Raw genomic sequence first — 14,092 nt, 5'->3', positions numbered from 1 at the left:
AGAATCTCAAAAACATTGTCATTATGTCACACAATACTTTTGTGATGTAGAGAAGGATTATTATCTCCATTTTACAGATGGGGAACTGAATATAAATAATACCCACCTTTTATAAAGTTTCTAATGAAAGAAGCTATAAAAATGCTAAGTATTATTATTTTTAGCCTAACTAGTGTAACTACAGATGCTATTATTCATTATAAAAATTCCATTCTTAATTCATACAAGTGTCTAATTCTGTTCTGAAATGTATGAGCTACTTGCTTTAACAACATCCTGTGGCAGCAAGTTCCATGGTTAATTATATGTTGTGCAAAAGATTGTTTCATTTTAAATATTCAGAATGTGTTGCCATTTAAGTTCAAGTACCTTTTTCTTTTTGTATTCTGGAAATGGGAAAAACACTGAAGAAACAAAATTTGCCTATGATACTGAGGAAGATACAGTAATAAGAAAGTATATTCTCTAAATAGATCATTCTTTCTGAAACTAAATTAAAAATAATAATAATGGTGTTTTTGCTTTGTTATTTTACTTAGTCTGTTGTATTAGTCCTGTTTTGCCTGTTCTTTGAGACTAAAACACATGTACAAAATGTAGACAGACGGGGAAATAATGTCTGGTTATACTTGGTACAAAACATAAAAACATCCTTGGCCTTTTGACTCTGGTGATCCCTGCGAGGGAGCTGCCTTTGTCCTGTGAAAAGATAATTGTTTCCCAACACAAACACTGAATATCAAGTCATCCAATCATTAACAGCTCTGTAGAGATGCAGCTCTGAGGGGTTAAATCTTGACTGGCACAGACACATCAAAAAGGTCCATTAATTTAAAAGCCAGATTTTTTTCCCCATAGTTTATCTGTACAACATGTGTTTTCAATTTAGTTTTATAAACAGCAATTGTAACTGATATACTAAGGTTGAATGCAGTTCCACCAAGCGGATTGTTGCATAAATAAAAGTAAAGTACAGTATGAAAGAAATAAACAGTGTGTTGTTATGTACAAAAGGACTTAATTATAATAATGTTTGATAGTCTGACAAAGTAAATGTGCACTTAGGTCCAGCCAATCTATACAAAAATGACCTTTTTGCGACTTTGTATTGTGATAGCTCTGGGACCATCCTATGTTGGCCAGGGTGAACCTCAGGGCAGCCAGTTTCACAACAGCTCTGCGACACTTACTGTATTATGGTACTTTTTAAACCTTTTTTGGAGAGTTAAGCATATTGTGTCTGTAACTGATTGACCTTTTTTATACCGTATATTTGAAAAAATGACAGTCTGAAATGTAGTAGACAAATGTCGATTTCTTTCCACAAACTTGTACTGAATTTAGCTATTTTAATATTCAGTGCAATGCCATGTTGGCAGAAGTAGTTGCACCATTAACTTGTTACTATTGTATATTATTTTTTGTAGAGGGAGAAAAATTAGACATCTGGGTTTACCACCTGTATTGCAAACTTCAACTTGTTGCAACTTAAAATGTCAAAGGCATTGTGTTCATGTAAGATTATATATTTTAAAATTTCATCCACCATGAAAGTCCCTATTAAATCCTGTTATTAGTAGTCATAATAATTCTTGGTAATTTTCATTTAGTTTCCTGATAGATGTTCTTTTATATCTCAGTCTTTTTGGAGTCCTTTTGATCACTGAGCTCTTGAAGGAAGGAAGGAAGAGCTAGATGGTATATTCTAGAAACTGTACATGTACTGTCACATTGTATTGAGTGTGTGGGTGGAGAGGTGAACTTTTGATCTATTTGAGCATTAACAATACTCATGTGGGATTTTAACTGTTCAATTTTGCCTTGCCGTTGTGCAGCCAATAAAAAGCATGTGTTCACTGCTAATGTGAGCATGGTGTTTGAAAAGGGTTTCCAGCATAAAAGAATTTGTGGTCCTGGCGATACTCTGGATATGAAAATGGTAAACGTACTCTATACCTTGCATCATGTGACAAATGCTTGTCAATTAAAACAAAGTCCTTTTGATCCTTAGACTCTACTGTTTAATCAGTTTTAACACTTCTGTTTGTCTGATTAGTGTGACTTAGCAAGTTAATAGGGACAACACAGTTAATATTGCACTTAGACTTCAGGAGTGAAAGATGTTAATTGTCTCAAATTTTCCCTAGCTATGAAAATATATGCAGTGCTGGGGGGAGGTTTTGTGGACTGTGATCACTATTGTTGTGTTGTAGATCAGAACTATGCCACAGAGTGGAGAAATATCTGAAAAAACTGTGTCAGCTCTTTCTTATTGTTTTGTGTAATATGGCCAGCCTGTTCTAAGGCCCTGCCACACTACAGTTTTTAACTGTGTTTGTAACAAGTCACTGGTATGATTTGGGTCTGCGCACACCACATGGTTTATATACTGCTAGAAATCATGGCAGCCAGTAGTATTTCACTCCTGCCAGAAGCCTGGGCTGGCATGTGATTTTCTTCCTGTAACCAGTCAACATGCTCTGTGTTTGGTAGGTTGAGCTGGATCACCTGACATTGTTTAATAGGTTTAATTGTTTAATTGTTATTAGCATTGTTTATTAGGTTTAATAGATGTTACTTCTTCCTCACAACTATGTGTGATAGAGCATCCCAGAGCATATTGCTGTGTATATTGTTGATGCTACTTTGTGTTTATGTCTGCAGGGCTATTTTGTGTCACTATGGAAGAATAACTCATATTTTTCCTAAATGGATGGAAGCAAATACAGTTGATCAGAGAGCTAGGGTCAGACACAAATATGTTGAAAGACTACTTTATGGACAATGAATTGCCCTATGTTACTTGATGTCATTTAAGGTCACTACCACTTACGAGTTACAAAATCACAGTTGGAAGTTATGTGCAGATAGGGCCTAAATTAGAGAGGGACACCTCAGAGATTGGTTATGAAAGGGCAGCCTTAAATGCACACTCTAACTTGCGCTGGGGCAGAGAATCAGGGAGCCATAGTCTACACCTTAATGTCACACGCGCACACACACACCCCACTCCCAAATCTCTGTCACCCTCAGCTCTAACAGAAGCTGAACACAACAGAGAGTCAGGTCTATATACTTCAACAAGTTTATAAATGTAACATCTGGGTGTATAACTCAATGACTCAACAATATTATATGAAGATTCTTTGGTATTTTCATCAGTTGTTTATAACAATCCCTGGAATCTTAGAAATGAAATCTGTTTTTTACTGAAATGTTTATGTTCCAACACACTGAAAAGATGGTATGTTACTGTAAGGGGTTGCTTGTGAATACTGGGCTAGCATCATTGATTTTCTTTTGATCCATTGAAGAAAAATGAGCACTGTGGAATTTGTTGTCAAAATATTTTAAAAAATTAAGTGAAATTTACAAACAGATTTTTTTAAATTGTCAAATTGAGGCCCTTCAACCTTTATAATGTCTCTCTTACCTACTCTGGGTATTTGACCCTCTTTGACCCCTTACTAGTAAGGTTCTGATTACTTTGTTTGATGCTACCTGCTTTTTCTTTGTATTCAGGATGTGAATGAAGATCCAGGAGAGGATGTTGCTCTTCTTTCAGTCAGTTTTGAGGATACAGAAGCTGCTCAGGTTTTCCCCAAGCTATATCTGTCCCCACGTATAGAACAGTAAGTAGAATAATTGCTGAGTATTCCAGTTCTTCTCAGAACTTTTAATTTTTACTCTGATTGTTTATGTAGGAAGTCTTTGGTAGGCCATAAAACCACTTTGGCTTTTAATTGACAAAAGCCATGACAGTGATTACTGTAATTGGCTTTGACTGGAAGGGAGCAATTCAGTTAGTCTTGCCAGTCCCATTTTGATGTGCCTACCACTTATAGAGCTGAGCCACCATTGGCTAGACTGTTGTTGGGTCCACTGATCCCTGAAAATCAACCTACATTTTCCTGGAATGACTCGTACTGGAAGCGGCATCAGTTTCAGCTTAGCAGGCAGATTTCCCCCAGGGATGGGAGAGCTTTGTTTTTTAAGATTGTGTTTATATATTTATGTATGTGTAAGTGTGCACAGTGCCTGTGTGTGATTGATAAATATTCCCTGAAGAGAGGCAGTTTGTACAATAGAAAGGGATACAGTTAAACAGTTTCGAATCAATGTTTATTACAAGAGCTGTAAGGCTATATTTGTTAACTGTGTTCAGGAATTTGCAGTCTCAGTAAGATGTTTTTCCGGGGGTGTGTCAGAATATTTCATTTTAAGGTTGTTGGACAACACAGTTGGCACACAGACTTGCTAATAAACTAATTTTTACTCCTAAAATGGAAGGGTCAGAGGGAAAAATCTATCTGCTTCCTAAATTAGATTTCGCTGCTTCCATTTTTGGAATTAACAATGTCCCAATGTTCCCCCTCCCCTTCAGTGCTTCAGTCTTGAAATATCTGCTTGAAAGTTTCATGAAAAGCACTTCAGGCTTACAAGTGACTTTCACTTAGAGATAAGTTGGAAATTTTTATTTTGCACAGCACCTGACAAATTAAAGTTTCCCAAAAGAAAAGCTTCGTAGTTTGTTACCTTGAAGAAAGCCTCAAAGATTCATAATGCCCTTACAGAGGAATATTGAAAAGGCTTCTTAGTATGGGGAGGAGGTCTGGTTGCCTAACTGTAACTCTAGATTGCAGAATAAGGAACCAATGGTAGTGGGGGAAGTGTTTGATATTAATAAATACACTTTAAAAGGAGAGCTCGTTTTTCACCTTCTTTTGTTTTGCCTTGTTAAGCATTTTACTTGGTTTATCTACATTACTACACAGAAGTAACTATATTAGACTTTGCAGTTACACAGAGGTCAAGTTAAAGCTAACATTGATTCAGTGCTTTTGTTTTTCTGGTCAATACTGAAATGACATTCCTTTCAACTGCTGAAAACACCTTGGGTGGAGTAGAAGAGATGGAAAAGTACTGACTACCATAGTTTTAGAATAGCTCACTAATAATGCATTGGGTTTGCGAAAGGGCATGACGTTCTGATATTTAAACCAAAAAGGCATTGATATGGATAAGATGGATGACCAAGTAGATGGGTTAAAAAAATCCAAGATTAGTTCTGAGATAAAATCATAAGGTTTACAAGGTATCTGGGAAGAAAAATCTGTAGAAAATGTATATATTGCTTCTTTTGAGTTTTCAAGTCTTTTTAGCATCTAACTTTATTTTAGAAAAGGTTTTTGTTCTCTCCTGCATTTAACATTATTTATGGCTGTGTTGATTTCATTAGTGGCTCATTTTAAATGCAAGTCATTTTCTCTGATGAGCTTTGTGATAGTGAAAAGGTTAGCTCAGGTACCCTTGATTAGGGTAACAAGTTACATGCAGTTAGATTAAAGTAATTGATTATATGAACTGATTTCTTTTTTAATAAATGCTGAATTAACCTGATTGTATCATTAAATGCATTTAATGTAATGAATTTAGGCAAGTTACATAATTTCTCTGGGCCTATTTATTTTTCTATAAACTGTTGTACTTAGTTACAGTGCTCCACAAGTGTGTTGAGAGGCTTAACTAATGTATTCATTGAAGTTGTTTGTTGCCCTTAGATGGGAGATTCAAATTAGTAGTAGTAATAATAGTATTGCTGGTACTTTTTTGGCCAGAATAATGCAGATAATGGTCAGTTACTTTACTTGGTAATTTCACTGTTCCTATCTCAAGTACAAGTGATGATATATTGGTCTACCATAAATTTCCTTTCTTCAGTGTGTAGGGAAGTAATAATACAGAAAATCTGCAGGTTGAAGGTGCATTAGTATCTTATCTCCTCCTCCCTCTTGCCTCCCCCCCCACCCCTCCCCTGCTGCCTAGCTCTTACTATTCTTCTCTAGCAACTATGCAGGAGTTTTAGGTGATCATATTTCCAAAAGGGAAAACAGGACACCATGTGGGGCTGGCCCAAGCCTCCCCCACCCTGAGGGCTGGTGCTGGCATCACTGCTCTTCCCCTCCCTCCCGGCATGTTCCTCCGCACCTTACTTTTTTGACAAAAATGGGCATTAGTCCCATTTCCCAAAGAAGTCAGGTTGGCCAGCACAGGGCTTAAAAAAGGGACTGTCCCAGCCAAAACGGGACGTATGGTCAACCTAGTTTTGGAGACAGAAGGTGTGTTGATGGAAAGGGAAAAGAGTTGGGGGAACAGCCTCTCAGTTCAGCATGTTTCCCATTCAGAGTAATTGTTCCTGATTAACTCCATGTGTGGACACTCTTGTTCGGGAGTGGAGTTATTCAGGAACAGGTGTTGCACTTTAAAATCACACTATGCCGTAATCCCACTTCTTCGAGTGCTTGCTCATATTGATTCCAATTAGGTGTGCGCGTGTTACCCTAGCAACACTCGGTGGGTTGGCTGAGGCGCCCCCTGGAGTGGCGCCCTTATGGTACCAGATATATGCCCCTGCCGACCCAGCTCCCCCTCAGTTCCTTCTTACTGCCTGTGACGGTTGTTGGAACTGTGGAGCGCTGCATAACTGATCTCCACTTCCCTAGCTCTTTGCTCATTTATACCTGTAGATAGTTGTTATAGTGTAGTTGTAGTTAATAGTAGCTTTTGTAGTTAGCGTATATAGTAATTGGAGGTAAGAGGCTTCTCCCCTTCCCAGTACCGGGCCCATGCCTAGGTCTCTGGGTTTCAAACCCTGCTCGGCCTGCCTCAAGCCAATGCCTACAGGAGACCCCCACAACTCCTGTCTGAAGTGCCTGGGGGAATCCCATCAATCAGATAAGTGCTGTATTTGTAAGGCATTCAAGCCTCAGACAAAAAAGGAGTGGGACTTTCATTTGAAGCAGCTCCTCATGGAAGCGGCACTTAGCCCAACGCCCTTCTGCCCCGTGCCGAGACCCGGCACCATCGGTCCAAAGCGCACCTCCAGCACCGGATCGACCTGGCACCAGGAAAGACTCCTGGCACCGGACGTCTCCGGCACCTGTCTCCAAGAAGCAGCACAAGCAACCTGCTGCTTCTGTACAGTTGCCGGCACCGTCTGTGCCCCCCTTGGAGCAGCGTCCCATGCCTGACTGCCCTGCGAAGGCTCCAACACCGGCACCGTCAATTCTGGTGCCGCAAGTGCCGTTGAGTCCAGTGCACATAAGCTCCCCGGTGCGCACTGTGGTCGAGCTCAGCCTACCTTCTACCCTGGTGACTTTCTCCACTGCTCGCGACCTGATTGCGCTCACCGAGCCGGGACCGTCACAAACTTTGGTACCGCCGGTGCGGGCTGTTCCATCGATAGGGAAGCCCTCGATGATGTGCCCTCCATTGCAGAGCGAGAAGGGTTGGCACCAATCTCAGTCCCGGTCACGGTCCCAATCCAAGCACTGGTCTCCTGCACAGCACCGCTCGCAGTCCCGGCACCGATCACCGTCTTGGCACCGGACATATTTGCGGCGCTGCTCCACCTCAAGAAGATCTCTTTCCCGGTACAGTCGGTACCAGTCCAGCTCCCAGCGCCAGTCTCCTCGGAGTCATTCCTGGCACCGCTCCACCTGTAGATCTTCATTGAGGTCCAGATCTACCTCCCGGCACCGATACAACCGTCAGTCCCAGTCCAGATCGTGGTACTGCTCGAGACCGCGGCACCGATCTCCATCCCCGGGGCGTGGGCCAACAACACATGACAGTGCGACCCAGCATGAGCGATCGGCTCCACCTTGGCCTTCCCGCCCCAACTCGAGGTCGTCCCAAGTGGAGAGTGGCTACCGTGTCCATGACCAAGATGCGGACAGAGCTAGCCAATGGCATGACAAGAGGCAGGATCCTGCTCAGGGACCCCTCACAATGGTCCTTTTGGACCCCTTGGGCATACCATCAGGCCCAAGGTGTCCCATCGGTAGCTTCTCGTTCTGCCCACTCAGAACCTCGGGTCCCGGAAGCCCCAGGGGGCTTGGAGGCGACAGCCCTACCCTCAGCTCAGGCCCATGCCCCTAGCATGGAGGACCTAGGGCAGCCGGACCCCCCCACAGCAGGACTTGCCCCAGGACCCATTAGTCCCGGGCATATCCTCCTCGTCCTCCCCATACAAGGTGGTGGCAGGCACATCCTCCTCTGGCCCACCACCTATAGACCTCCGTGTGCACCAAGACTTGCTTCGTAGGGTGGCACAAAACATGAACCTCCTGGTGGAGGAGGTGGTGGAGGTCGAGGATCCAGTGGTGGACATTTTATCTGCTGAGACCCCCACACGTATAGCCTTGCCGTTTATTAGGACCATCCAGGATAATGCCACTACAATCTGGCAATCTCCGGCGTCTATTCCTCTCACTGCCAAGAGGGTGGAGAGGAAGTACTTGGTCCCCTCCAAAGACTATGAGTACTTGTACATTCACCCCAACCATGCTCCCTTGTTGTACAGTCCGTTAATGAGAGGGAAAGACACGGTCAACAATCACCTGCTCCCAAATCCAAGGACGCTAGATGCCTGGATTTATTTGGGCGCAAGATCTATTCGACTGGCAGCCTACAATTTAGGGTGGCTAACCAGCAGGCCCTATTGAGCCATTATAATTATAATACCTGGAACTCGATGGGGAAGTTCAAAGAGCTGGTTCTTCAGGAGTCCAGGAAGGAGTTCGGGGCCTTGCTAGAGGAGGACAAGAAAGTAGCCAGGACATCCTTGCAGGCTTCAATAGATGCGGCAGACTCGGCGGCTAGGACTTACGCTCATTGTAATTTTTATTATCTTCCCTTGTTTCTTGAGGTAGATCTCTTCTCAGCATGTTTCGCTGCTTTTTAATTTAGGCTGCTGAATCTGCCTTCATTTTAAAAGCATCTTTTCTTGTAATTTAGAAGTTTCGTGACCAGGTTTTCGGTACTGTCTGTTGAACTGGGATTTCTTGCAAAGTTACATTGGAGTTCTCTGAACTCCCAAAAAATTGTCCTGACAGAGGTTCTGACACAGTCAAGATGTCATATGGGCTAAATGTCCATTGTTTGAAAACTGAAGCTTTTAACCAACAATATTTACTTCTTTGTATTTTTTGTTTTTCAAAACTACAAAATGACTTCAAGAAGCCCTGAGGATTATCTTAATGACTTGAGGCCATGACATGTTACATTGCATTGTGCACTGCCACAAAAGTCTCCCGCTGCTACTAAAGATTATAATTGAATATACCAAAATGGTTTAAGCAAATTAGCAAAACAGTTTGTGTGCGGCAGGTTTTAAGGAGAGGTAATAACAATTTTGGGAAGCATTTTGGGGAAATTATCAACATTTGCGGAAACAGAACAATGTTACAAAATGCCCCATTTCCACATAATTACAATGTAACTTTATTAATGCTGCCAACAGTAGCCCTGTTAGGGAGGAATATTAAATGAGCTGTACATTCACACTTTATGAAAAAGGCTCATTCTGCTATGAATGTTTCCACTTTGGGAGCAAGTAAGCCAGAGCTGTGTTATGAAACATGAAAGTTGGCCATATTTTCTGAGAGATTTTGTCACTATTAGGTCCTATCCTGTAATTACACATGACAATACTTTCTAACATGTATATTTACCCACAGATCATATCAGCAACTTGAGGCATGACACAATATCCTGTAAATACACTGTTTTTACTTTGCACAGATATTAAAATGCACATTGGTGTGTTTTATACGTGCATGGTAAACAAAATAGTACTTACATTACACGTATCATCATAAGCTCTCAACCCCACTTAGAGCTGTTGGGTTCCAATATGGGGACCTGCACTGGTTTCCCTCTAAACTAAAACCCTAGTTTAGATCTAGTAAAAGCTGCCACCACCCAATCAGGTACGTGTATTGGGACACAGTCCTTCCCCAAAATCCTTGGGGATCCCAAGAGCCCCAAATCCATGGAGTTCTTACACCCAGGAGAAATAAACCATTCCCCCCTGCTTCCTCCCCCCTCCCTTTTCCTAGGAGAGCTACCGGGATCTAACTACAGAGGAATGCCTCCCCTTCCCCTTTCCTAGGAGAGATACCGGGATTCACTACAGAGGGATCCTTCCCTTCTCCCCTTCCCCTGAGAATCCACCCAAGGAAAGATTAACCAAGTTCTTAACAGGAAAGATTTATTAAAGAATAAAAAGAAAGTAACTTGTTTCTGTAATCCAAGATGGAACAATACACAGGGTCTAAACTTATTAATCTCTGGAGAGAATCCCCCCCCCCTTTCTTTCTCAGTGAAAGCAAAGTAACAGCAAACAGGAATAAAGAATTTCCTTCAGCCAACACACAATTGCAAATGTAGAAATCAAATTATAAGACTAATCCACCTTTCTAATTAATACTCACTATTGAATAGTAGGAACTACTCCAGGAGAACTTGGAGACATGTCTGGCCTCTCTTAGATCCAAAAAGAGAACTCTCTAACAAAGAACACAGACAAAGGCTTCCCTCCACAGAGATTTGAAATTATCTTGTCTCTGATTGGTCCTCTGGTCAGGTGGTCATCAGGTACTGCATGTTAACCCTTTACAGGTAAAAGAGACCTTAACCCTTAACTATCTGTTTTTGACACGCCCCCCAAATCGCAGACAATGGGGGACCCACACTGGCGGTGATTTCCTTCTAGAACTTTAAAATAAACAGATTTACAAAACACATGCACTATTACATATACTACTAAGTATGTAAACAACAAGGTATTTGACATTGAAGAACACTTTTTATGCATTTGACTGGACATACTTGGCAACGTCCTTGCCCATCCCCTCCCAGTGGAAGGACTTTTTTAACCTGTTTTTGCTTTGTTGACCCCAGAATGCCCACTGGAATGTCAGGAGCCAAGCTTAAGAGCTTGTTCCGGTACTTAGTTGGAACTACCAACTGTTTTTGAGGATGCTGGCCTTTCTGGTGTCCACCAGAAAGAATTTTCTTATATAAAAATCCTTGTTCTACAACAAACTGGGATCGATTAGAAGAGCTAAGAGGCGGTGGGTTGCTCCATGCTGCCGCCCAAGCTTTCTTAAGGCTGTCATCGGCTTCCTGCTCAGTCTGGAACTGTTCCCTTGAGGCTGGAGACACCAGTTCCTCCGTAGACTGTGGACTTGGGCTGGGTCCCTCTGGAAGCGATGTAGGTGATGAGGTTGTTTCCGTTGACTGTGAACCGCTCTCCGCTGGTGCACAAGGTGATATTTCAGGCTCTGGCTGAGCCTCTTGGGTAGAGTTGTCTGCTGCTTCTGCCAGTTCAGGCCCGTTGGCGCCCCCTGGCGGTGGAGTTGCAAGCGCTGGCGTCAGTGCTGGCGCTGGTTCTGCCGCTGGTTGCTCTTCCAGTTCCGGTCCTGGGACTGGATGTACTATGGCTGCTGTAGTTGTTGGCATGGGATTCGGTTCCACCACCTCTGTCGGGTCTCTGGTAACACAGACGGGGTCCTGGTGGATGGCTTAGGAACAGGGATGGGAGTGCCTGCTTGTCTGGCCTGGCTGCGGGTGACCACTCCCCCCCTCTTGGCCAGCTGCACATGGTTGGCCAAGTTTTCCCCCAGTAGCATGGGGATGGAATAATTGTCATAGACAGCAAAAGTCCACTTTCCTGACCAGTCCTTGTACTGGTCTTCAGGGATGCTGTACCCATGGCAGGTCCTTTTAAAAAATTTTAAGAAGGCCTCAGTGTCCTCACCTGCCATGTAGGTGGGAAATTTCTTGGGATGGGGAACTGTGCCTGGTGAAGGATTGTTAGGGTTGGCTGGAACATGTGGGTTAGCTCTTGCTAATCCCAGGCCCTGCTGGTGGGCCTCCCTCTGGAGCTCCAACGCCCTCCTGTGGTCAGCCTCTCTGACTTGTTGCTTCTCCATGTCTTTCTTGTGGTCAGCTGTTTGACTGGTACTCATGTCTTTGTGCTTTCTGGTGCTGGCCACACCCCTCTGCAGTCAGTGAACTGGTTTTCCCAATTCCTACCCCTTTCTATTCCCAGAGAGACTGAATAGAAAAGAAACAAAAACTCTGTATTTGCATTTGGTGTTATGCTGATGTAGCTGGTTCACAGCTACCAACTGTGCTTTAGACTGAGAAAGAGAAAAAAAATGTCCCCCTCCTCCTCACAGCACTAAACAAACCGGTTTTGCAACTGTCTCTTGCAAATTGCTAAGTACCTTCTCAGTAGGTGTCCCTACTAACAAAAGCCTTGTCAGAAAACCTAATTCCCTCCAGCCAACCTTGCTGAAGATTCCTTCTAACCCTGAAAAACTGCTTCAAAACTGCCTTTTCCTCAAGCTGCCTGTCCAAGCAACCAGAAAGAAAAACTGCTTCCAACAAAGCCTGCTGGAAAACTTAATTCCCTCCAGCCAACCTTGCTGAAGATTCCTTCTTACAATACCAATTAGAAACTGAATACTTGTAACCCCCCCTCTTCTCTCAGGTTGCTTTCCTGCTCTAGAAGAAGAGAATAGCTCCCTTCAGCTTAGCCCAGCTGAAAAAAAACTCCTTCTAACAAAGCCAGTTAGAAAACCTTGTCTGTTTGCCTTCGGGGTATCTCTCCCTCCTAACCTGCAGTCCTGCTTTAGGAGAAGCGAATAGCAATGGCTCTCTGGTTCAGAAAAATCCATCACCGCTGCCCACCATGTCATAGGTCTCACCCCCACTTAGAGCTGTTGGGTTCCAATATGGGGACCTGCACTGGTTTTCCTCTAAACTAAAACCCTAGTTTAGATCTAGTAAAAGCTGCCATCACCCAATCAGGTACGTGGATTGGGACACAGTTCTTCCCCAAAATCCTTGGGGATCCCAAGAGCCCCAAATCCATGGAGTTCTTACACCCAGGAGAAATAAACCATTCCCCCCTGCTTCCTCCCCCCTCCCTTTTCCTAGGAGAGCTACCAGGATCTAACTACAGAGGAATGCCTCCCCTTCCTCTTTCCTAGGAGAGATACCGGGATCCACTACAGAGGGATGCTTCCCTCCTCCCCTTCCCCTGAGAATCCACCCAAGGAAAGATTAACCAAGTTCTTAACAGAAAAGATTTATTAAAGAATAAAAAGAAAGTAACTTGTTTCTGTAATCCAAGATGGAACAATACACAGGGTCTAAATTTATTAATCTCTGGAGAGAATCCCCCCCCCTTTCTTTCTCAGTGAAAGCAAAGTAACAGCAAACAGGAATAAAGAATTTCCTTCAGCCAACACACAATTGCAAATGTAGAAATCAAATTATAAGACTAATCCGCCTTTCTAATTAATACTCACTATTGAATAGTAGGAACTACTCCAGGAGAACTTGGAGACATGTCTGGCCTCTCTTAGATCCAAAAGAGAACTCTCTAACAAAGAACACAGACAAAGACTTCCCTCCACAGAGATTTGAAATTATCTTGTCTCTGATTGGTCCTCTGGTCAGGTGGTCATCAGGTACTCCATGTTAACCCTTTACAGGTAAAAGAGACCTTAACCCTTAACTATCTGTTTATGACAGTGTGTTTTATACGTGCATGGTAAACAAAATAGTACTTACATTACACGTATCATCATAAGCTCTCAAAAGGATTAGCAAAACTGGGAAAGTGTCCTCATTTACAGAGTGGAAAGTAAGGCACAAAGAGATTGGGTAACTTGCCATAAGGTCACACAGCAAGTCAGTAGCTGAGTAAAGAATACAACCCAGGGGCCTGATCCAGCTTGCATTCAAGGGGTGCAGGGTCAGGCCCAAGGAGTTTGACGCCCATTCCTGTGCTGCTTACCACAGTAAGAAATCCTTGGAAGAAAAGATCTTGCCTGACATAAAATGCTGAAAACTGGTTATTAGTTTTTCAAAATACCAACAGTCACTGACTGTATTAAAAGTAATTTGCTTAATTTATTTTATATAAGTTTGAGTTTTGAAAAGCACTCTCTGCTTTACCTTAAACTTTTAAAGAAAATATTTTCAAAATTTAAACAAATTGAATCCAGGTTCAGACACTTGAATGAATTTTCTGCTTGAAGAGATTTTGTATGTTGTAAATGGGCATCATCGCAATGATCTTTTAGTTGGCCTCAGTTAGCAGTCTCAGCAGACTGAGAATCTCTGTGGCCTGGTCTACACTACAAAGTTATGCCGGCATAGCTATGTTGGCTAGAAGTGTGAAAAAATCATGCCCCAGGCTGACATAGCTTTTCCAGCAAAACTTCCAGTG

At 42.7% G+C, this 14,092-nt stretch overlaps 1 protein-coding gene across 5 annotated transcripts in view; it reads left to right on the top strand.

Moving 5' to 3' along the window:
* Window positions 1-14,092, top strand: part of BABAM2 (BRISC and BRCA1 A complex member 2) — a 425,434-nt gene that overhangs the window by 285,288 nt on the left and 126,054 nt on the right. For all 5 annotated transcript variants that reach the window (XM_039530877.1, XM_039530879.1, XM_039530878.1 and 2 more), the window contains one exon: window positions 3,523-3,632. In XM_039530877.1, the coding sequence (XP_039386811.1) occupies window positions 3,523-3,632 (110 nt within the window). The remainder of the gene's footprint in view (window positions 1-3,522; window positions 3,633-14,092) is intronic.

This window comes from Mauremys reevesii, linkage group 3, assembly GCF_016161935.1.
Source record: "Mauremys reevesii isolate NIE-2019 linkage group 3, ASM1616193v1, whole genome shotgun sequence".
Classification (NCBI taxonomy): domain Eukaryota; kingdom Metazoa; phylum Chordata; order Testudines; family Geoemydidae; genus Mauremys; species Mauremys reevesii.
The sequence above is the reverse complement of the archived record's forward strand: the minus strand, read 5'-3'. Positions and strand labels throughout refer to the sequence as shown.